At 47.0% G+C, this 25395-nt stretch overlaps 1 protein-coding gene across 1 annotated transcript; it reads right to left on the bottom strand.

Annotated features, from left to right (window-relative positions):
* Positions 1 to 6225: 6225 nt before the first annotated feature.
* LOC311101616 (dual specificity protein phosphatase 14-like) lies at positions 6226 to 6858 on the bottom strand (the record flags this gene model as incomplete). The annotated part of the gene is made up of 1 exon (XM_084142742.1): positions 6226 to 6858. One exon carries the CDS (start codon positions 6856 to 6858, stop codon positions 6226 to 6228), a length of 633 nt encoding a protein of 210 aa, XP_083998868.1.
* Between the last annotated feature and the right edge of the window lie 18537 nt (positions 6859 to 25395).

Here is a 25395-nt window from a genome sequence, read left to right as displayed (position 1 = left end):
AATCAAGTCATCAATTAATGTATTACCTGGAAGCCTATTACCATACAAATCAATTAACAGAGTATTACACAATTCTGCCAAATTGTTTTTTGTTTTTAATATTTTCTGAATATAATTGAAAGGTTGGTTTGAATGTCAACATGAATCCTGAAGGCATTCTATTGTCCCAATAGCACCAGTCGTTTAATCTGGATGACATCTGGACCAAAGTCATGTTCAGAGTCTAATGCAGCAATATCATATAAGCATATAAGTCTCCTAAAACGCCAAATGGATTGAGATTCTCACCTTTTCTATTTCACTCAATAACATGCGATTTCTCAGACCAGAAAGACCTCATCTCTATCACTTTGTGACCAAATGAAATACCGTACATTACCCTCAGACAAGCCTGCTGGGCCATCGCTGGAGGACGGAGAGCTAAGTCAATCAAATGAAAAAGATGCCTACAGTGGCACCATGCATGGAACCAGTCTCATTATCTTTCTGTCTCTTCGTGTGTCCAGGACAGGTGTGTGTGTTCTCCATCATACATTTTATCTCTCACCATTCCCTAATTGAACATCCTGCTGAAAATGAATTCCTCTCTCCGTCCTCTACTCACTGTGAGCTGCTGGATTACAGAAAATTACTGAATAATAAGGCTGTGTACATTTGAAATGCAGATCCACCTGTCTCTCCCCATGTCCTGTCTTCTTCATGCCTAGTATTGTCTGCAGGGCTGTGCCTCAGAGGATCACCTCAGGAGAATGGGTCTGAAGAGATGGGAGGGAGTGATACCCTACTGTATTGACCGCTATTCTTCAGCCACAGGCTCTTTAATATTTGCCCATTTTCAGTCACTGTATCGATTAAAGGCAGACTTTTCCTCACCTGGAACTCAAATAATTGCCTTTACCCTTACCACTTGAGTGTCCAAGGTCTTGTACTTTAAAATTAATTATTTGAAACCCCTGTTCAGTTTACCAAGTCTGGTCAAATATGGGTCTTTGAAGAAGGCATTGACGAGATTTGTCAGATATCTCCTACAAACACTTTCAATTGTTCAGTTTAACAATGACAAGATGAAACTATTAGAAATCCTTACTATGTATTAATCATGAATGTATTATTAATTATTAATTACAAATAGATCCAGACAACCCAGTGAGGTAGGGCCATGGATTTAGAGCTCATCAGTGTTCATTCTAAAGGGGAATGGACAGATGAGTCGAAGGCAGGCTCGAAGAGAGGATAGAATCACACTCGGTCAACTGCTCACTGAGAAAGAATGACTTTATTCCACCCCTGCTTAAATTGAATTACTTCAAGGTCAGTCTCTCTCTCGATTGAACTTCAATCTTTAACTATATGACTATGGAGGATTCTGTGATTTCTGTGGTCGGTTTCCGAAACATCCATGATTGTGTTTCAATAGAAGTCGTTGTACCAAATGGTTTTGGAATGAACACAGAGAGAGGGTTCCATGATGGACAAATATAACTGCTTTGATGCTGCTTGGGCTATTCATCACCCATCACATTCTGCCTCCATTTTTATTGAGTTTCAAATGGCCATGAACTCGGTCTGTCATTCATATTTTTCTCTCGCTCTCTCTTCCTCACCTCTCTCTCCCACCATTTTTTCCTCCACAGTGCTCTCTTGCCACAGCAATTGATTACTGTGCCAGGGCATTAATTCAGTGTTAATATTCCTCACTAACTAGCACGACTGCCCTTGGTGACGGTTACCAAGGTTACTGTAGTTTTCATTTGCTGTCAAGGTATTGTCATATAAAGTGCACCCCCCCTCCTGTGTGAGGCTTGATTGCTTTAGAAAATCATGTCCCTTTTAGGCAGCTTTCTCTTATGTCGTCAATGGTGTGACAAGCGTGATTATTATTTGTCAGAATATTGTGGCTATGCTCTCCGTCTGTACCTTGTTATTAAATAGAAAAGCATTATATATAATAGGAAAAAACTGAATGAGCTGCTTTAATTAAAAGTAGGCATAAAAGGCAGAATCGAACCGCACCTGTTATACAGATGTAGGATCTTAATTTGATCACTTTTGTTGAATTTTCTTGCACAGCAGGAAACGCAAACTTGTAGTGTATTCAAGTGCTAGCTGTGCCACTAGAGATCCTGGTTCGAATCCAGGCTCTGGGGCGGCGCACAATTGGCCCAGCGTCATCCAGGGTAGGGGAGCGAATGGCCGGCAGGGATGTAGCTCAGTTGGTAGAGCATGGCATTTGCAACGGCAGGGTTGTGGGTTCGATTCCCACGGGGGGCCAGTATGAAAAATAAAAAAATTATGTATGCACTCACTAACTGTAAGTCGCTCTGGATAAGAGCGTCTGCTAAAATATATAAATAGGTGTCTTCATCTGTTTCTGCTGCTAAAGCCACTTTCTACCACTCTAAATTCCAAGCATCTACCTCTAACCCTAGGAAGCTCTTTGCCACCTTCTCCTCCCTGTCTCCGCACCACATGCTCTCACCACTGGTGTCCCCCAGGGCTCAGTTCTAGGCCCTTTCCTATTCTCGCTATACACCAAGTCACTTGGCTCTGTCATATCCTCACATGGCCTCTCCTATCATTGCTACGCAGACGACACGCAACTAATCTTCTCCTTTCCCCCTTCTGATAACCAGGTGGCGAATCGCATCTCTGCATGTCTGGCAGACATATCAGTGTGGATGACGGATCACCACCTCGAGCTGAACCTCGGCAAGACGGAGCTGCTCTTCCTCCCGGGGAAGGACTGCCCGTTCCATGATCTCGCCATCACGGTTGACAACTCCGTTGTGTCCTCCTCCGAGAGTGCGAAGAGCCTTGGCGTGACCCTGGACAACACCCTGTCGTTCTCCGCTAACATCAAGGCGGTGACCCGATCCTGTAGGTTCATGCTCTACAACATTCGGAGAGTACGACCCTGCCTTACACAGGAAGCGGCACAGGTCCTAATCCAGGCACTTGTCATCTCCCGTCTGGATTACTGCAACTCGCTGTTGGCTGGGCTTCCTGCCTGTGCCATTAAACCCCTACAACTCATCCAGAATGCCGCAGCCCGTCTGGCGTTCAACCTTCCCAAGTTCTCTCACGTCACCCCGCTCCTCCGCACACTCCACTGGCTTCCAGTTGAAGCTTGCATCTGCTACAAGACCATGGTGCTTGCCTACGGAGCTGTGAGGGGAACGGCACCTCCGTACCTTCAGGCTCTGATCAGTCCCTACACCCAAACGAGGGCATTGCGTTCATCCACCTCTGGCCTGCTGGCCCCCCTACCTCTGCGGAAGCACAGTTCCCGCTCAGCCCAGTCAAAACTGTTCGCTGCTCTGGCACCCCAATGGTGGAACAAGCTCCCTCACGACGCCAGGACAGCGGAGTCACTCACCACCTTCCGGAGACACTTGAAACCCCACCTCTTTAAGGAATACCTGGGATAGGATAAAGTAATCCTTCTACCCCCCCCCTTACCCCACCAAAAAAAAAAAAAAAAATACATATTGTAAAGTGGTTATCCCACTGGCTATAAGGTGAATGCACCAATTTGTAAGTCGCTCTGGATAAGAGCGTCTGCTAAATGACGTAAATGTAAAATGTAAATGACTAAAATCTAAAATGTAAAAATGTTCAAGGTTTTAAAAGGCTTCTAGTTTGTAATTTCCACACTGCCCTAATGTAAAATGTATCAACCTCTACAAAAAAATTACAATCCACATAATTAATTCACATTTCCTGTTGCTGCATGACTATTTTCCTGCTGTAACAAACTGGTTCAAAGTAAGATCCCACATCTGTAGTGTTCAGGGCATCAATTCAAGTTCAAGGCTGCTGGAATAGGAACACTTTCCTTTTTTCCAGAGAGGCGATGCATCATAACATTACTACTATTACTACTATGTTAGTGTCATGAGAAATATTATTTGCTTGTTCACATCATTTGCATTTGATCATATTCCAATTTAAAATGGAGGATCTTCTAAGAGACAAACCTTCCAAGCTCTGCAGAGCGTAATAATCTGCAGTCAGGCAGGTTGTTGTGAGCCCATTTGCCAGTCACATCTCCTTCCTACAGCCTAATGACATCTCATCCAAGTTTATCAGAGCAGTTTGTTCTGAATGGCATGCACCACGGCACTGTTGCCCAGTCTACTGCCTCCGATGTTCAGGGTGATGTAGATTGCTCTGCTTACTGGTTTCCTGATTAATGGTCATATTCTGCTGCTGCTGCTGAAAGATGTGTTTACTCTAGGATGGCTAACTATTCCCTGAGAATCAGCGAGAGAGAGACATACACACACACATACACAGAGCGTCAATCCATTGGGGGAAGCAAGCTGGTACAGAAACGTATCATTTGGGTCCATCACTCCTGCATCTTCATCATGCCTGGCCTGTCATCTGATGGAGCCAGTGTGTCTGTGTGGTTAATGGTGTTTATTGTGTAAGCCATTCTGGAGATCCCTCAGTAGAATGGGCCACAAGGCATAGTCCCCATCACTGTCTGTCTGGTTCTCTGTGGCCATGCCAAATGAAAATGAATGATATGTTGTTGTGATATCTGAAGACTTCTCTGGGGCAAATGGTTGTGAGTAACATCAATAGTCTGCGTCCCAAATCAAATGACACCCTATTCCCTTTATAGAGCACTACTTGCGACCAGACACCATAGGGCTCTGGTCAAACGAAGTGCACTATATAAGGAAAAGGTGTTCCTAATGTTTGGTATACTCAGTGTATATATATTTTTTATATATACACGCTAGATCTGGATCCGTTTTGTTACTCTGCTTCAGTACTATTCCATATTTAAAGGACAAAGTATAAATTGACAATAATGTATATCAGTAATTTATTTTATTTTGTCATACATTTTCAACACAAACAGTTGCATGAGCTAACCCATTACATTAGCTTGTTTATCATTCATTGCCTTAGTTTCATACCCTAAGGGCTCTATTCAATCCGTATCGCAGAGGTTCAGCATTACAGCGTGATTAAAATGTAAAGGCTGCATAACTGGAAATTACCTTTACATTTCTATCGCACAACCTGTAATGCTTCAGCGATAGATTGAATAGAGCCCTAAATTCATGGAAGCTTGGCTTTCTGCTTATGCCTGTGACAAGGGCATTGTTCATTTCTACAGTAATATTTGCATTTTATTTAAAAGCTTTTCGTGTATAGAGTATACACTTTTTCCAAACCACAAAAAAGAGGAAGGTTTATCAATGAGAGTACACCAGTTAAGCTAAGGACTGTCTGGTTGTATTCTTTCTAGGACCTCTTTTCACTTAAACACCAATACGAGGCAAAAAGAGGTAAATAGAAAGTGTGTTTCTCCCAAGCCCCTAACACAGTACTGTCTTCCTCTAAACAGAGGGTGGTGACATTCTAGAACAGCATAATATTGTACAATATTAGTACCAGTACAGTATATTCTGCATGATCATCCCCATAGTAAATAGGGACTTTATACACTAAGCCTTAGATGTCTTGATTACAAATGTGTATACACTAACAGCTTTAAATATGAATTGTGCACCATATCTTTTCTTTTCTTGATTTCAATTATCTCCCAAGAGCATAATTACATTTGTGGAAAAAAATGTCTGTACAGTTTTAAACAGAGCAGGACTGCTGCTAGTTCTCACATTAAAGACAACAGCAAAACTGGCACAATAGCATCACATGACGTTACGTCGGGACTGGACTTCAGTGAGTCACACCGCTGCCTGTCAATTGCTGAGTCTAAAGCACCGCCTACACCTTCCCAGAATGCTCCTGTTCTTTGGAGTCTGGGGAGTCAAGCTAGACTCCAAAGTGACAGTCTGGGTCTGGCCATTTCAGCTGATCTGTGGTCTGGCTTGGTCGTGGTTCTGTTTCTCCTTTGGTCCTGAGGATTCCAGACTTGAGGTGGCCTTGCTCCCTCTCAGAGACAGACAGACGGGGGTTGATGCAGTGTAGTGTAGCATCACCCACCAGTAACCAGTTTGCATTGTAGTGACTGATTACTAAGACTCCCTCCATCTCAATGCATTCATTAATTAAGCTTCACATAGACAGACAGTCACACGCTTCATCTCACTCTGCATCACTGGCTGGGGGAACATGCATGAACCGGCAGCCCTGGAGGACTGGAGGGGAGAAGGACTGGAATGCAACAGAGTCGGTCATCCGCCCTGCTCACGCTCCTCTCCGTCTCCTTCCCTCCCCCCTTGGCGAGGCCCCAGCCCTCCTCTACAGGCCCCAGTAGGGTGCCAGATTCCTGCGCTCCCGCTCGTAGACGTCAGGTATCACCCCGTAGGGTGTCTGCACCATTTTCACAGAGTTCCTGCCAAACAGCTTCCTCTCGTAGTCGATGAGCTGACGCCAGAAGCCCCCGTTAGGCCGGATGACTGGCCGCCGGGCCTTGACCCAAGCATGGGCCTCGGCCAGAGACACGCGGTGGTACTTCATCAGGTAGGCCAGGCACAGGGAGGCTGAGCGGCTCACCCCTGCAGCACAGTGCACCAGCACGGCACCCCGCTTTCTCCCCACACTGTGGATCTTATCAGCTATGCTGTCGAAGTACAGGGAGAGGGGGGAGTGGGGCATGTCCGCAAGGGGCACCTTCACATACTCCACGTGGGGCCAGTTGAAGTTGGGCAGCTCGATAGTGGCGTTGACCACGCAGGTGATGCCCTTGGACAGCAGCAGGCTGCGGTTGGACGCAACGTTGCCCCGGCTCAGGAAGAGGTTGGGGGTGATCTGGGCGATGCCCCCTAGCAGACTGCCATTCTCTGTCAGAAGCCTGGGCACGGCCGTGGGCACCACCGAGCTGTGGTGGTGGTGGTGAAGGTGGAAAAAGCCACCTTGACTGCGAGAACCCATTGGAGAATAGAGTAGGAGTGACAGGAGAGTGGTACAGAGAGCAGGAGGAGGAATAACAGGAAGGTCTTCAGTAGCCTGAGCTCATGTTGGAACAGCAGAACCAGACAGCAGGAGATTCACCTTGAAACAACAAAGGTACACATCTCAATTTCAGACCAAATTGGGCAACAGTTTTTTCCATTTATAAAAAAAAATCTAATGTTTTCATTCAGACTGGCAAACATACAGGTAACTGTCAAACTAAAGGAAACACCAACATATTGTGTCTTAATAGGGCGTTGGGCCACCACGAGCCAGAACAGCTTCAATGCACCTTGGCATTGATTCTACAAGTGTCTGGAACTCTATTGGAGGGATGCGACACCATTCTTCCGCAATACATTCTATCATTTGGTGTTTTGTTGGTGGTGGAAAAACTTTGTCTCAGGCGCCACTCCAGAATCTCCCATACGTGTTCAATTGGGTTGAGATCTGGTGACAGACGGCCATGACATATGGTTTACATCGTTTTCATGCTCATCAAACCATTCAGTGACCACTCATGCCCTGTGGATGGGGGCATTGTCATCCTATGGGGGCATAGCCATGGTAGCCAAAATAATGGCCTGCCCAGCATTTTTTATACATGACCCTAAGCATGATTGGATGTTAATTGCCTAATTAACTCAGGAACCACACCTGTGTGAAAGAACCTGCTTTCAATATACTTTGTATCCCTCATTTACTTGTGTTTCCATTATTTTGGCAGTTACCCACACAAATACATCAGCAGGGTGCCATTAAAGCTATTTGCAATGACTAATCAAATGAGGTATTAGGGTCTTTTTGGATGACATTGCGCTGTGACAGAACAGTTCTGTGTCTGGCAAATGTTGCGCCAAGTCATCCCTCGCTCTGCCAGCAGAGAGAGACGGGTGTGTGGCTCGCAGTGCCAGTACCAGTACCAGGCAGGGTCTATTTACCCCCTCGGGGAAGGTATGGTGGTGGCTCAGTGGCTGTAAAATGCCTCTAAGGCATCTATGGAGGGGAGCCAGAGAGACCGATGCCCCATCACAGCATAGGAGAGGCTAACAAGAACAAACTGAACAACACAAAAAAAAGTATATTACACTGGGCTAGGGACTTTTTCCTGTAACAGGTCACACAGTGGCTTCCAGTAAGTGGAACCAGAATGGTTGTCTGAAATGTGCCAACCTGCTCAATGTGACTCCCTCCCTTCACTGCACTGGAGCTCCAGAGAGAGACAACACTGTTCCCCTGCACAGTAACAACAGTTACTGAAGCTACTGTCTTACGGAGCCAATCTGAGGAATGTGGCACTCATGCTGTCCCACCGCACCCCACCTAAGCTCCCTCCTTGGACCCACAGCATGCTGAGTCTGACTCCCCTGTCTCCCTCTGTCTGCCTCTGTCTATCTCTCCCTGTCTCCCTATGTCTTCCTGTCCTACTCCCTGTCTCCCTCTCTCTTTCTCCCATTGTCTTCCTGTCTCCCTCTGTCTTCCTGTCTCCCTCTGTCTTCCTGTCTCCCTCTGTCTTCCTGTCTCCCTCTGTCTTCCTGTCTCCCTCTGTCTTCCTGTCTCCCTCTGTCTTCCTGTCTCCCTTTGTCTTCCTGTCTCCCTCTGTCTCCCTCTGTCTTCCTGTCTCCCTCTGTCTTCCTGTCTCCCTCTGTCTTCCTGTCTCCCTCTGTCTTCCTGTCTCCCTCTGTCTAACACAGGCTCCCTCTATCTCCACCTGTCTCCCTATGTCTTCCTGTCTGTCTCCCTCTGTCTGTCTCCCTCTGTCTTTCTCCCTCTGTCTGTCTCCCTCTGTCTGTCTCCCTCTGTCTGTCTCCCTCTGTCTCTCTCTGTCTCCCTCTCTCTGCCTCCCTGTCTCCCTCCGTCTCCCTCTCTCTCTGTCTGCCTCTGTCTACCTCCCTCTGTCTGTCTCCCTGTCTGTCTCCCCTGTCTCCCTCTGCCTGTCTCCCCTGTCTCCCTCTGCCTGTCTCCCTCTGTCAGTCACCCTCTGTCAGTCACCCTGTCTCCGCCTCCCTCTGTCTACCTGTCTCCCTCTGTCTACCTGTCTCCCTCTGTCTACCTGTCTCCCTCTGTCTACCTGTCTCCCTCTGTCTACCTGTCTCCCTCTGTCTACCTGTCTCCCTCTGTCTCCCTCTGTCTGTTTCCCTCTGTCTGTTTCCCTCTGTCTCACCTTGTCTCCCTCTGTCTTCCTGTCTGTCTCCCGCTGTCTGTCTCCCCTTGTCTCCCTCTGCCTGACTCCCTCTCTCTATCTCCCTCTGCCTGACTCCCTCTGCCTGACTCCCGTCTCCCTCTCTCTTCTCCCTTTGTCTCCCTGTCTATCTCTATCTGTCTCCCACAGGCTCCCTCTATCTCTCCCTGTCTTCCTGTCTCCCTCTGTCTGTCTCCCTCTGCCTGTCCCCCCGTCTCCCTCTGTCTGTCTCCCTCTGCCTGACTCCCTCGCTCTGTCTCCCCTTGTCTCCCTCTGCCTGACTCCCTCTGTCTGTCTCCCGCTCTCTTTCTCCCTTTGTCTTCCTGTCTCCCTCTGTCTTACTCTCTCCCTCTATCTCTCTCTGTCTCCCACAGGCTCCCTCTATCTCTCCCTGTCTCCCTATGTGTCTCACTGTCTCCCTCTGTCTGTCTGCCTCTGTCTATCTCCCTCTGCCTGTCACCCCCTGTCAGTCACCCCCTGTCAGTCACCCTCTGTCAGTCACCCTCTGTCAGTCACCCTCTGTCTCCCTTGTCTCTCTCTGTCTCCCTTGTCTCTCTCGGTCTACCTGTCTCCCTCGCTCTGTCTACCTGTCTCCCTCTCTCTGTCTACCTGTCTCCCTCTCTCTGTCTCCCGTCTCCCTCTGTCTCCCTCTGACTCCCCTGTCTACCTCTATCTCCCTCTGTCTGTCTCCCTATGTATTCCTGTCTCCCTCTGTCTCCCTCTGACTCCCGTCTCCCTCCGACTCCCCTGTCTCCCTCTGTCTGTCTCCCGCTCTCTTTCTCCCTTTGTCTTCCTGTCTCCCTCTGTCTTACTCTCTCCCTCTATCTCTCTCTGTCTCCCACAGGCTCCCTCTATCTCTCCCTGTCTCCCTATGTGTCTCCCTGTCTCCCTCTGTCTGTCTGCCTCTGTCTATCTCCCTCTGCCTGTCACCCCCTGTCAGTCACCCCCTGTCAGTCACCCCCTGTCAGTCACCCCGTCAGTCACCCCCTGTCAGTCACCCTCTGTCAGTCACCCTCTGTCAGTCACCCTCTGTCAGTCACCCTCTGTCAGTCACCCTCTGTCAGTCACCCTCTGTCTCCCTTGTCTCTCTCTGTCTCCCTTGTCTCTCTCTGTCTACCTGTCTCCCTCGCTCTGTCTACCTGTCTCCCTCGCTCTGTCTACCTGTCTCCCTCTCTCTGTCTCCCCTGTCTCCCTCTGTCTCCCTCTGTCTCCCTCTGACTCCCCTGTTTCCCTCTGACTCCCCTGTCTCCCTCTGTCTACCTCTATCTCCCTCTGTCTGTCTCCCTATGTATTCCTGTCTCCCTCTGTCTCCCTCTATCTCCCTCTGCCTGTCACCCTCTGTCAGTCACCCCCTGTCAGTCACCCTCTGTCAGTCACCCTCTGTCAGTCACCCTCTGTCAGTCACCCTCTGTCAGTCACCCTCTGTCAGTCCCCCTCTGTCAGTCCCCCTCTGTCAGTCCCCCTCTGTCAGTCTCCCTCTCTCTGTCTCCCTCTGACTCCTCTGTCTACCTCTATCTCCCTCTGTCTGTCTCCCTATGTATTCCTGTCTCCCCCTGTCTACCTCTGTCTACCTCTGTCTACCTCTGTCTACCTCTGTCTACCTCTGTCTACCTCTGTCTACCTCTGTCTACGTTGGCCTCCCTCTTCCTCCCTTTGTTTCTCTCTGCCTCTCTCTGTCTTTCTCTGACTCACCCTGTCCCCCTCTGTTTCTCTCTGACTCTCTATATCTCCCTCTGTGTCTCTCTCTCCCCCTGCCTCCCTTTACCATATGGACATTAGTCCTCTGGAGGCAGATCCACACCACCAGCTCATCCATAGCTCCTGCATACAGATCACATCTGCATTTATTTTGAAGTTAGTTATCTGAGGGGAGCACAGAGCTACCTCACACACTGTTGCACCCGTCATGTGTCATCCCATCCACACCTTGCACACTAGCCGGGGGAGCTGTCTCTCTCCCTCTCTGCCACGGTCTGGTTAACAAGCCACACGGATCAAATCAAACACATTAAATAGGAATTAAATCTGCCGTCTGTGCTGAAAACACCTGCGCAGCCCATGTCACCCTCCACCTCAATGTGGTTGTTCCCTGACGCTCTCTCTGTATGACACACACACGTATCATAATTCCACTAACCAGGACAGATAGCGCCTGCTGTCTACCAGATAGCTTAGTTTTAAATGGCAGTAACAGGAATATCCTTCTGCTTTAGTGCACAGTACAGGAATGCAATTCTCCCTGGGGGCTGAGGCTGCATTCCCATCAATGAACCTATCTGGCCCAGTTGGAGCAAGTTGTCAGTCTCCCTTATCCCCCTGCCTTCCCTCCCTCCCCAGGACTGATACACATCCTGCTATCCTATTCCCCTCCGATGCTAACTGCAAACAAATCTATCCTCTCAGCCCGGCCACGGAATCACTTGTTCCCAAGCTACCATTCACTCTGGTCTACACCTTGCCTGTTCACACATGCAGTGGTTGCCATGGAACACTTAGGTACAGCTGACCACAATCTTTCTCACAGTTGCGTTGGTGATCAACCAAAAATACCTGCAGTGACAGCAATACTAGGAGCAGTCTTTGACTGTGTATAGACAGATAGTGACTGATTCAAAATTACATTTAATGGGAGAAAGGGGACAGGATATACCAGGGGCGTCATGCCCATAGAGGGCACAGATTTGTCCGGTTCTTTTTATTTATTTGATCTTTATAAAAATAAAATTATCTGTAATACTACTATCCACCGAGCAATTTTATGAAGTTGGCTTTAGCTAGCCCAGATAGGTTCCCAATCTCCCAACCTTTCAGGCTATCAATCATGTTAGAGTAGCTAGCTTGTCTAGCTATCTTAGCTGGCATGCCTGCTGGTAAGGTTGGTAGACTTTTGAAGCAATTACTAAATGTACTGAATAAGACTCACATTCCTTTCAATCTTTTACCAGATTTTAGCAGAGAAGCATATTTCGTTTCTTTAAAAAAAGAACCACAGACCGCTCAAGAGGTATGCTTAGATGTGCAGAAAAAGAATGAGGCATTACATAGAATTAGGCATAATGATTATGGCTCTAGATTGAAGGAAAAAGCTGTTTCAGGTGTTTGAAAATGCTAAATTATCCAACCACCCCCTAGCCAAATCAAATCAAATTTTATTGGCCACATGCGCCGAATACAACAGGTGCAGACATTACAGTGAAATGCTTACTTACAGCCCTTAACCAACAGTGCATTTATTTTTAATAAAAAAGTAAAATAAAACAACAAAAAAGTGTTGAGAAAAAAAGAACAGAAGTAAAATAAAATAACAGTAGGGAGGCTATATATACAGGGGGGTACCGGTGCAGAGTCAATGTGCGGGGGCACCGGCTAGTTTTTTTATTTATTTTTTTAGTTGAGGTAGTTGAAGTAATATGTACATGTGGGTAGAGTTAAAGTGACTATGCAAAAATTATTAACAGAGTAGCAGCAGCGTAAAAAGATGGGGTGGGGGGGCAGTGCAAATAGTCTGGGTGGCCATGATTAGCTGTTCAGGAGTCTTATGGCTTGGAGGTAGAAGCTGTTGAGAAGTCTTTTGGACCTAGACTTGGCACTCCGGTACCACTTGCCGTGCGGTAGCAGAGAGAACAGTCTATGACTAGGGTGGCTAGAGTCTTTGACAATTTTGAGGGCCTTCCTCTGACACCGCCTGGTATAGAGGTCCTGGATGGCAGGAAGCTTGGCCCCAGTGATGTACTGGGCCGTACGCACTACCCTCTGTAGTGCCTTGCGGTCGGAGGCCAAGCAGTTGCCATACCAGGCGGTGAATCAACCAGTCAGGATGCTCTCGATGGTGCAGCTGTAGAATTTTTTGAGGATCTGAGGACCCATGCCGAATCTTTTCTGTCTCCTGAGGGGGAATAGGCTTTGTCGTGCCCTCTTCTCGACTGTCTTGGTGTGTTTGGACCATGATAGTTCGTTGGTGATGTGGACACCAAGGAACTTGAAGCTCTCAACCTGTTCCACTACAGCCCCATCGATGACAATGGGGGCGTGCTCAGTCCTCTTTTTTTTCCTGTAGTCCACAATCATCTCCTTTGTCTTGGTCACGTTGAAGGAGAGGTTGTTATCCTGGCACCACACGGCCAGGTCTCTGACCTCCTCCCTATAGGCCGTCTCATCGTTGTCGGTGATCAGGCCTACCACTGTTGTGTCGTCTGCAAACTTAATGATGGTGTTGGAGTCGTGCCTGGCCATGCAGTCATGGGTGAACAGGGAGTACAGGAGGGGACTGAGCACGCACCCCTGAGGGGCCCCCGTGTTGAGGATCAGTGTGGCAGATGTGTTGTTACCTACCCTTACCACCTGGGGGCGGCCCGTCAGGAAGTCCAGGATCCAGTTGCAGAGGGAGGTGTTTAGTCCCAGGATCCTTAGCTTAGTGCTGAGCTTTGAGGGCACTATGGTGTTGAATGCTGAGCTATAGTCAATGAATAGCATTCTCACGTAGGTGTTCCTCTTGTCCAGGTGGGAACCTGGACAATGCTCACATACATTGTGCGCCCTCAGATTTTTGGGGTACATGACTCCCCAGGGATATACCACACACACCAACTGGCCTGAGATTAATCTTGTGCATCTTTTTTAAGGGTGAGTTTAGTCCATAGCCAGGATAAAGGCAAACTGTCTTGCTGCAGTGACCTAAGCCCTGTTTATACCTTCCGTTAACATGCGTCCTTCGTCATGATCATGTCTGTTTACACTTATAAGATCTCATCACAATCAGATTGAAATGCATATTTTAATCATCTACACTTGAAAATCAGGACAAAGGCTGCATGTTAGAAATAGGTATAAACAGAGCTCCTGTGACCAGTGAGGCAGTACCTGCTGGCCAAAACAGCAGGGCAATGGAGGGAATGAAAAAATGGGAGCAAAGCACAAAACCCCTGCCTGGCTCTTCCAAAGTGCTTATGTACCATGACACTGGCTTTGCTGACATTTTCTCCCTCCATCCACATGGCTATTTATATCCGGCTTGGCCTGGGCAGAGGGGCTGAGGAGGCAGGAAGTGGAGAAGAGGAGCAGAGGAGGGAAGGAGGTTATGCATGGGCTATCACCGAGATGAACCTACTGTCTGTTGGCAAAGAGATGTCTCTCTGTCAATCGAATTTGCTCTGCCGTTTAATTCTCCAGAATAAATATGTCAGCGGAAAATGAAGCTGAGATGGAGGGAGCAGCTTGAGACACATTTACAGGACCCTTATAAAAGTGGTTAGCACCTTCCACAGTGTTAACACTAATATCCATCTGTCCATCCGCCTTCAAGGCACATCAGGGCCCGTTCTCACCACACTTGAGGCCTTCCATGTGGCTGGTGATTGGCTCTACTCAGCACGGCAGAAATGCATTCTCCTACATCTGCATTGCAAACACACAGCCCATCACTCAGTGTGCGTTTCAGGGCCTGTCAACACAGGGCCCATCACAGATTCTCTGATGCACATCTCGACTCTCTCTCTCTGCATGGGGAGATTCCGCGCCGGTCTGGTTCCACCTCCGATAGCACGAATGGGGAATGTGAGCGGCGTTGCAGAGAAACCGGAGCCTCATTAATTGGCTCTTCTCCCACACCAAATGTGGACATTCGAAACCAGATCTGAACTGGGCATGTGCAGCTGGCTTAGCAGCTCATTGACAATCACACACGCCGGACAAGACGTGTTTGAAAACACTGAATATTCCTGAATCAACAAGTGGTTGTCTGACTGGAGCAGAGAGGGATGTAAGCAGCAGTGTGCTGTTCTCCCACAATGCAATCCATATTAATTCACCCTCTTAGACAGTGTTCCCACAGAATGACTCTTTATTCTAGAACACTATCACTAAACGGGACCTGTGAGTAACTGTACACCTACCTAGAGCCTTCTATATACAATTAAGGGCTCTGCACCTATACGTTTAGCTGATTCCAATTTTTCTTTTAAAGATAATATATTGTCACATACACCAGATAGGTGCATAGAAATGTGTTGTTTTACAGGGTCAGCCATAGATTAGTGAACCTCTTCAGCCTAACTTGAAGTGCTAGATGAGAATCTGGTCTGGTGGGTTATGTATGTTTTCCAGTTATAAGGGATGACACCTCACACATGAGGCCAGGGTTAGGCTGTCTTGGCACCTGTCTAAGCAGAGTACCACCTCCCTGTGACACCAGCGACTGGGTGCTGCTCATTCACACGACCAATTTCTCACCTGTCTGTGGAAGCTGCCATGTAACTGTCTACACAGGGAGTCCAGTCCTGGGGTTTTAAAGTCCCTCTCTCTCCCAGCTAGAGAAGTGGACCCCAGCCACCTGCAGCACCAGCCCATTTAATGACAGAACATTATGGAGGAGTGACCATAATTGTTTGAGAATTTGAAATCTATATTTTTTGCCTATGCTGTTTGATTTGTTCAATGTATATCATTTGATCCCTCTCTCTCTAGTCGAAACAGACACAAAGACTGAACATATCCGTTGGTTGTTGTGGCAGAATACACAGTATAAATAAAATGATAGGTATCACTGTATTTATAATGCATTTACTAACATGGAGAGCCTTTGTTGCTGCCCTATGGCCAGCTGGCACGATGGGGGTGAGTGAGTGATAAGCAGTATATCCTACCTTCTCTGCCTACTATAAGATATTGTTGAAAATCATTCAGAAAGACATGCATAATATGTGAGTTTTACACAAAATATTATCTTCACAAGAATAAAACAATATCTAGATATTTGATCAGTAGGCTACCATAGAGGATAAAACCAACTTACCAAACCACTTTACTTTGCCTGAGGCGATGATTTTCCAAGCGCGTTGCTAACGCACCACTCCAGGCATGCGGTTGCAGATGATTAAAACTCTGAACATTAGGTAAAGCAGAGAATTCAAACAGTCGTAGTCTTGTGGGAAATAAAATATAATATGAATGAATAAGTATGTAACAATATCACTAAAATGTCAAAGTCAGCAGAGAGAGAACTCCATGCGAATGAAATGTTTTCATCCAGCTCTCCAACGCTCGCGCATCAACGGTGTCGCGCAGGAAAACATTCCGTCCTGAAGAAAAATCCTAAACGGTAGATTGAAGCGCCTCCCCTCTGAACAACGCAGTAGAAGTAGCTCTCAGACAGCTAGAAAGAGATGTTTACACTCCCAAACTGATCTCGGACTCCGAGACATGATTGTAAATTAGGCTACAGTAAGGAAACGTTGAGCTTGGACTACTGAAATACATGCTTTGGTTATTGTCATAATGCTGAAATGTTATTCTTGTCTATTGCAAAAAACGTCAATTTTTCCATCAGATATTTCTTCATTGGGGGGGGGGGGGGGGGGGGGGGGCAAATGTCCTCAATCAGTCTGGTCAGCTTTATTGGGAAAAACAAGATGGCAGGCTAGTTCCAGATGATTGCCTTTGATGATTGTGGGTTCGTTTCCCACGGGGGGCCAGTATGAAAATGTATGCACTCACTAACTGTAAGTCGCTCTGGATAAGAGCGTCTGCTAAATAACTCAAATGTAAAAATGTAAATGCAGGCAGAGATAATCTAGTGCAGTGTAACCTGCAATGGGTTGGGTACAATATGTTCACCATACATAATTTTTCATGAAATGATGGTGAAATCTGACCTGCTACTAGGTAGTCTACAGAACTTCACCTACATTGCCTCACATAGCTGGTCACAGGGGACATCTCACCAAAAGGCAGGTCTCTTTGAAAACATAGACATGAACTACATTTTACATTTACATTTTAGTCATTTAGCAGACGCTCTTATCCAGAGCAACTTACAGTTAGTGAGTGCATACACATGATTATTTTATTTATTTTCATACTGGCCCCCTGTGGGAATCAAACCCACAACCCTGGCGTTGCAAACGCCATGCTCTACCAACTGAGCTACATCCCTGCCGGCCATTCCCTCCCCTACCCTGGACGACGCTGGGCCAATTGTGCGCCGCCCCATGGGTCTCCCGTTCGCGGCCGGCTACGACAGAGCCTGGATTCGAACCAGGATCTCTAGTGGTACAGCTAGCATTGCGATGCAGTGCCTTAGACCACTGCGCCACTCGGGAGGCGCACTGCATCTCTTAAAAAATTTCACAGCCACGGGTCAAAGTAGGGCCATGCGTTAAGGGCAACCGAAAGCAATAAAATGTTCTGCCATGCTCTTTCATGCGGGGTCACAAAGAGCATGGCTGTCATAGTTGACCGATGTCTACTAATAGAACTGAAAGGAAGCATACTTGAACTTGAAACTTTCCGAACCAAGACACAATGCCAGTGTTTGTTGTTTGTCAGAACAGCCAGTTGCCCTCATGGTCGGAGTTTGAAGGAGTAAAAGAAAACAAAGAGGGAAAAGGTCTGAGGAAAACCTGATACCTTTAGCAGGAATCAGATCTGGGATGTCTATGTATGTGTCCCAAATGGCACCCTATTCCCTACATAGTGCACTACTTCACCAATAAGGCTCTAATCAAAAGTAGTGCACTTTACAGGAATGACGGTCCCACATGGGATGCAGACTTTGGCATGCAGCAGCCCTGATAATGTCTGTGTATGGATGTGGTGAAGACAGTGTATATCACAATGGCTTTATGGAAAGCCCTACAGGGGCAGCTGTTCTGCCAAGTCTCAGAGCTGTGACATGGTTGCCATGGGTCATGTACGGTCATCTCACCCAGCCAGCAGACTGCCTCAGCACAGCTCACAGCTTGGGATGCCGCCGTCTGCTCTGCTCTACAAGGAAATCAAACAGATTACTCACAGGATAGGGACAACAAGTGTATTCTTAAACACATTGGCCTATAGCAACAGGCCTATATAGTCCAGTCTTTATGAAATAAATGTACCTACTTGCAGTTCTTGTGTGTTTGTTGTTACATTTCCTGAATCACATAATTCAAATGTAATGTGAAGAACGGTACACTGTAGTGCATGGAATTTTCCATCCTGTGTTCTATCTCTGAGCCTTTTGTTCAATCCCCTAATGTGAGCAGCCAGACCTTCACAGGGGCTTGGTAGCTGTCCAACAGCATTCATAGAACTGGGATGTCTATGGTTGTGTGCGTCCCAAATGTTACCCGCTACCTAATGTAGTGCACTACTTTTGACCAGGGCCCACAGGGCTCTGGTCAAAAACTAGTGCACTAATGAGGGAATAGGGTGCCATTTGGGATGCAACCAAAGTCAATGTTATTTAAAGAAATCTTGCGGGTGGTATTATCCTAGCCATAAACCCAAGCACGGTCCCCGCTCTGAGTCACTCCTAATTACGTTCCATGATGATAATCACCAAACTCAATCAACTGTGAAACAAACAGCAGTCTACCTGGCTGTGCAGCCACAACACAACACAACACTGGCGATTTAGAGCTGGCTGCCTGGCTAGATTGGATTGGCAGAAGGGCAAAGAAACAGGGGGGTGAAAAGCTTTATGCGTCCCATATGGCACCCTATTCCTTATGTAGTGCACTATATCAGGAATAGGGTGCCATTTGGGAGAGAGACAGAGAGTCACAGAGAGGAAAGCGTGTATGAGTGCTGGAGGCTGCAGAGAGAGGGAGAGAGACTCGATTGAGATGGAAATGTCAGATGAGTCACAAGCATTCCGCTGAGATGGTTTAATATCGTTCCAGAGCCTTCTGCAATGGAGGCTAAGAATGTACACTCACTGTCACCCAAAAACAACAAGCACCTGCAACCTCATTTCAATGGAGCTGTCTGGTCCGAATGGGTGGGCGGTACCACTGCCCGCTACTCAGAGAGGTGCTCAGATGAGCCGGAGGGTTCAGGGTGCACTAGGGCCACAAACTTGACTGAGGCTGCCTGCTGTATATACCAGAGTTCGTTTGTAGCAGACTTGTGGAAGCAAAGCTGTTAAGCAAGCACAGGTCTGTCACACCTACCACTGGAGTGTCAAACACTTCACACACAGGCATCTTTTCACATAACATTGTAGTATGTAACCACATAAATAATGAAGACTGGTGAGGTATAACTACTAGATAACAATGCAGTTTGTTTCTCTATGGCTTGTCAATGGTGCCTATAGAGAACCTTGAATCCCACTAATAAATAAAGAACATTAAAACATGGCACGAGAGCCAGGTTCTAATTAAATCATTTAGGAAGAATGTTGGACGTGACAGCTAACCCATTTTAGCGTCCCAGTGAGAGAGAGCGCTACAGCAGAAATAGAAGTGTTGCACCAGAAGCATTGGCAGGGGCTGAGAGAGACCTGCCCCACAAGAGACGTTAGTACACTCGAAAAAATGGTTATTTGGCTGTCCCCATTGGAGCACCCTTTTTGTTTCCAGGTAGAACCCTCTGTTGAAAGGGTTCTACATGGAACCCAAAAAGGTTCTACCTGGAACCAAAAAGGGTTCTTCAAATGGTTCTCCTATGGGGACAGCTGAAGAACCCTTTTAGGTTCTATATAGCACCTTTCTTTTCTAAGAGTGTACTGCTCTCTCCCAGAACCCTCCACACCAGGAGGCCCCTTCAGCTGAGTGGCTTTCCCAGAAAGAGAGACTTCCAGGTGGGTTAGAGTGAGAGGAAACTGGCCTTGGGTATGGGGGTCAGCAAGGGAGCTTCAATGGTTTAGGTGGGCATGTCTCTAGACAGCATGGCATCTTTCCACAGAATTATATGTCGGTACAGTACAGTCTCTACAGTGGAATTAAAGGCCTGTTTAAAGACGGCTTAGTAGGACACAGTTCAGACAGGACCTGATACGCTCTGATAATACTATGATTAATGATAATAAACTAAATCAACAGCCATACAGTCTGATCCACCCTGATCCTCTGCTCTGTCACATTGCCTTGCTGCAACACTATCCCAACCAAAAGGGAAGAGACACTTGCGGATTGTTCTGTCATTTATTTTGGGACTGCCATTGACACATTCTCCCCCTTGGCAGGGAGGTGGTAAGACGAGGCGTGTGGAAAGTGTTTTGTGGTCAGTGATGGAGAGTAGATGTGCTGGACTTGGCTGGCGGTCTAAATTAAGCCCTGGCTGCTGCCATTGATCCCACAGGCGCGTCCCTCCCTGCATCGCTCCATCTGTAACCGCAGTAAATAGACCTGGGATCGTAGGTGTTTGCATTGGCAACAGAGCAGGAGGGGCTCAGCATGGTGTCTCCTTGTCACTGTGACCAGGACTACTCCCACATCAAACAACACATTTAGCTGCTGCTAGCTACTGCAAAGAAAACCATGCAGAATCTGTGATGCCAGAGCATCAAAGTGCTCTAAAGGAGGGAGGTTGCAAGCTTCGTTGTTGTCCTTTGTCCTGATAGGATAAGGATTTGACCGACTGATAATTTATATGCCACTTGGGAGTAAATGTCTCCAATAAGCATGCGACATTGAGTGTAAAAACACTGTGTTATGTGTTAAATGGAATGCAGCTGCTTGCTCTTGTTACAGCGACTCAGTCAGTGAGGAGAAACACGTACAGAGATGTGGGGAGAAAGAGAGGGGTGGGGGTGGGGGGGGGGGGGCTGTCAGTGCTACAGCAGACTCCAATTCTGAGCTCTGCTCTGGTTAGTCACGACTCTTCTGCCCAGCAGATGAGCGTGAGCAACAGGGCAAGAGAAAGAGTGTGTGCGGGTGTGTGCATGCGCGAGTGCGTGGTTGTCGACACAGCTCCCCCCATTGCTCCTCCTTCCCCGAGCCAATTCCCTTTTTAGACTTCAGCTCTAGAATGCCTGAGACCTGGTTGCCAAGGGAACCCAGCGTGTTGACAATGGCAGACAGGTTCACCTCTGTGTTAATCACTGCCTAGCAATAATGGCTGAAAGGGGCCAGGCGGAAGGGCAGGAGGGATGCCAACAGCTAGAGCTTGTCCCTTCAGCAGGAGCAGGGCTATAGTGCATTCGGAAAGTATTCAGACCCCTTGACTTTTTCCACATTTTGTTACGTTACAGCCTTATTCTAAAATGGATTAAATTGTGTTTTCTTCTTCTCATCAATCTACACACAATACCCCATAATGACAAAGCAAAAACAGGTTTTTAATTTTGGCAAATGTATTACAAATAAAAACGGAAATATTACATTTACATAAGGATACAGACCCTTTACTCAGCACTTTGTTGAAGCACCTTTGGCAGCGATTACAGCCTCAAGTCTTCTTGGGTATGACCAGGGGCGGTGTGTTCAATAGGGCGATATGGGCGACGCACTGCCAAACGGGAAAAGGAAGGGATTTTTTTTCTAATCAATTATATCACGGCAACAGTAGTTATCAGTGTTGTAATCTAGACGTCTGATCTGCCACAGTGCCACTAAATGTCCAATCAGGCTAAAGTCGTGCTTCAAATGGCCCCCCCCCCTTTTGGGGCGATTTCAGTCAGGTTGAAAATCGCCCAGAAGTCTGTCATAGACTCCCATGTAAAATCTATTTTTTTCAAATATCAGAGCTTTCAATACAATCTCTATGGGTTTCTGAGGGCTTGCACTTATGCGCTTGTCATACGTAACATAACCATGAACGTAACTAAGAAAAGAGCGGGTAGCAGCCTCAATCAATTCACTACTACTATCAAAATGGCTAGGCTTCAGTGCAACTCGATTGTGTCTTTGAAAGAAGTTCCTTTTTGTTGGCGAACAAATGAAGATAAATTGGCAACGAAACAATTAGGACCTCCCAGACCAAATTTAATAATTCAACAGGTTTCTACTAAAGGGGGGAAGTCCTACACCCGAGGATTTTCCAAAAATTGGTACGAACGAAAAACCTGGCTAGCAGGCTGCGATGTAGCTAATGCAGTCTTCTGCTACCCCCTGCTTACTCTTTCACCCTGAAGGCGGCACGGCAGACAGCACCGCTTGGACAGCGACTGGTGTGTAACGGACATGCACCATCTTTCAGGAAAGATTAAGAAACATGAGCTGTCAAAGACCCACATGGATAGCTGTTTGAGATTGTCTGCTTTGGGGAGAGTGAACATTCCCACTCAACTGGATGAGGGATACAGGCTAGCTGTCCGCCGCCACAACGATGAGGTTAGTGTTGATAATCACAAGTTTACTGGAGAACTGAAACTGACAAGGCTGACAAGATAGGACCCTTTTGTCCATTGTTATTGGATAGGAACAGAACTTATAACCAGCTCCTGACCTAAATAGATCTTAGCACAACATTTTACTCAACATATCATATTCCATATTCACTATAACAAATATATTTACTACGACATTAGCAAGAACCGCCACATCCTCAGCCGGCTAATCCAGTGTGTGAAGTTTTGCGGAGTGTTTGAGTTAGCTTTGCGAGGCAAAGATGAAACTGAGGGCTCCACCAACCCTGGTAAGCCAACACTTTTGAGATCAGTCAATAAATGCTTCTGGTATTGACTTATATGCTGCCCCTGTCTTCATGTTGTTGCTGGACATATCTTTTTTAAAATGTGTGTAGGTCACCTAAATCATCAGAAAAATTGCCCCCCCTGAGAATTTTTTCAGGAGCCGCCACTGGGTATGACGCTACAAGCTTGGTACACCTGTATTTGGGGAGGTTCTCCCATTCTTCTCTGCAGATCCTCTCAAGCCCTGTCAGGTTGGATGGGGAGTGTCGCTGCACAGCTATTTTCAGGTCTCTCCACAGATGTTCGATCGGGTTCAAGTCTGGGCTCTGGCTGGGCCACTCAAGGACATTCAGAGACTTGTCCCGAAGCCACTCCTGCGTTGTCTTGGCTATGTGTTTAGGGTCGTTGTCCTGTTGGAAGGTGAACCTTCGCCCCAGTCTGAGATCCCGAGTGCTCTGGAGCAGGTTTTCATCAAGGATCTCTCTGTACTTTGCTCTGTTCATCTTTCCCTCGATCCTGACTAGTCTCCCAGTCCCTGCCGCTGAAAAACATCCCCACAGCATGATGCTGCCACCACCATGCTTCATCGTAGGGATGGTGCCAGGTTTCCTTCAGACGTGACGCTTGGCATCCAGGCCAAAGAGTTCAATCTTGGTTCATTCAGACCAAAGAATCTTGTTTCTCATGGTCTGAGAGTCCTTTAGGTGCCTTTTGGCAAACTCCAAGCGGGCTGTCATGTGCCTTTTACTGAGGAGTGGCTTCCGTTTGGCCACTCTACCATAAAGGCCTGAATGGTGGAGTGCTGCAGAGATGGTTGTCCTTCTGGAAGGTTCTCCCATCTCCACAGAGGAACTCTGGAGCTCTGTCAGAGTGACAATCGGGCTCTTGGTCACCTCCCTGACCAAGGCCCTTCTCCCCCGATTGATCAGTTTGGCCGGGCGGCCAGCTCTAGGAAGAGTCTTGGTGGTTCCAAACTTCTTCCATTTAAGAATGATGGAGGCCACTGTGTTCTTGGGGACCTTCAATGCTGTGGAAATGTTTTGGTACCCTTCCGCAGATCTGTGCCTCGACACAATCCTGTCTCGGAGCTCTACGGACAATTCCATCGACCTCCTGGCTTGGTTTTTGCTCTGACATGCACTGTCAACTGTGGGACCTTATATAGACAGGTGTGTCCCTTTCCAAATCATGTCCAATCAATTGAATTTACCACAAGTGGACTCCAGTCAAGTTGTAGAAACATCTCAAGGATGATCAATGGAAACAGGATGCACCTGAGCTCAATTTCAAGGTCTCATAGCAAAGGGTCTGAATACTTATGTAAATAAGGTATTTCTGTTTTTTATTTTTAATACATTTGCAAACATTTCTAAAAACCTGTTTCCGCTTTGTCATTATGGGGTATTGTGTGTAGATTGATGAGGGAAAAAATGTGGAAAAAGGGAAGGTGTCTGAATACTTTACGAATGCACTGTGTGTCCCAAATGGCACCCTATTCCCTAAATAGTGGGATACTATATAGGATTTAGGACCCTATTGGTCCTGGTAAGAAGTAGTGCACTATATACGGAATAGTGTGTAATTTGGCACACAGCCTAGGACTCCACTGACCAGAAAAAAAGCCAAGAGTGCTTGTTTACTCAACCAACTGCAAGGAAACATCTCTCTTCCCTTTTCACCGAATAACACTGCAGTTCAAAGCGAAGTTGAAAATCGATACTGAGGAAGACGAGGGATGCTTTAAAACCAAGACGCCCATTTCTTTAGGAGAGCTGTGTCTCTTCAGAGTTTACACAATACTTAGGGCTCTGTAAAATGCATCCTCACTTTAACACTGAGAACTGCACAGAACGAGATCATGTGAGGTGAGACCTGACAGGCACTGAACAATGCCTCTGCAAATAAGCAGCAAATAAATATTACTTCCTGTGCATGATCCCTGAAGAGTCAGTTTATCTTATCTTACAGTGTCTTGTGCTTACTGTGTATGCATACACAACAGAGCTGTGAGTACTATTCATCCGAATACATGTTTGTCAGATGTATTGTGGGCTATTGATTGATCATATCTCCTTGATCACTGAACATAGGCAGACAGAATTGAACTGATTGATCTGGTAGTTGTGCATTAGAAATGCTTTAGATTTGGCACAGAGTAGAGAGTACTAGAACAAGGGTACTGATGCCATCCAATGCATCTCATTCACACAAAAGTATGTGGACACCTGATCGTCGAAAATCTCATTCCAAAATCATGGCATTAATATGGAGTTGGTCCCCCCTTTGCTGCAATAACAGCCTCCACTCTTCTGGGAAGGCTTTCCACTAAATATTGGAACATTGCTGCGAGGACTTGCTTCCATTCAGCCACAAGAGCATTAGTGAGGTCGGGCACTGATGTTGGGCGATTAGGCCTGGCTCGCAGTCAGCGTTCCAATTCATCCCAAAGGTGTTCGATGGGGTTGAGGTCAGGGCTCTGTGCAGGCCAGTCAAGTTCTTCCACACCGATCTTGACAAATCATTTCTGTATGGACCTCGCTTTGTGCACAGGGGCATTGACATACTGAAAGAGGAAAGGTCCTTCCCCAAACTGTTGCCACAAAGTTGCTCGTGGTGATCTTAGGCTTGTGTGCGGCTGCTCGGCCATGGAAACCCATTTCCTGAAGCTCCCAATGAACAGTTATTGTGCTGACGTTGCTTCCAGAGGCAGCTTGGAACCCGGTAGTGAGTGTTGCAACCGAGCACAGGCGATTTTTATCTGCTACGCGCTTGAGCTCTCGGTGGTCCTGTTCAGTGAGCTTGTGTGGCCTACCACTTCGCAGCAGAGCCGTTGTTGCTCCTAGACGTATCCACTTCACAATAACAGCACTTACAGTTGACCGGGGAAGAAATTTGACGAACTGACTTGTTGGAAAGGTGGAATCCTATGACGGTGTCACGTTGAAAGTCACTGAGCTCTTCAGTAAGGCCATTATACTGCCAATGTTTGTCTATGGAG

The sequence above is a fragment of the Coregonus lavaretus genome (assembly GCF_964263955.1).
Source record: "Coregonus lavaretus genome assembly, chromosome: 26".
NCBI lineage: Eukaryota > Metazoa > Chordata > Actinopteri > Salmoniformes > Salmonidae > Coregonus > Coregonus lavaretus.
Note: the sequence above shows the minus strand (reverse complement) of the source record. Positions and strands in the feature narration are given on the sequence as shown.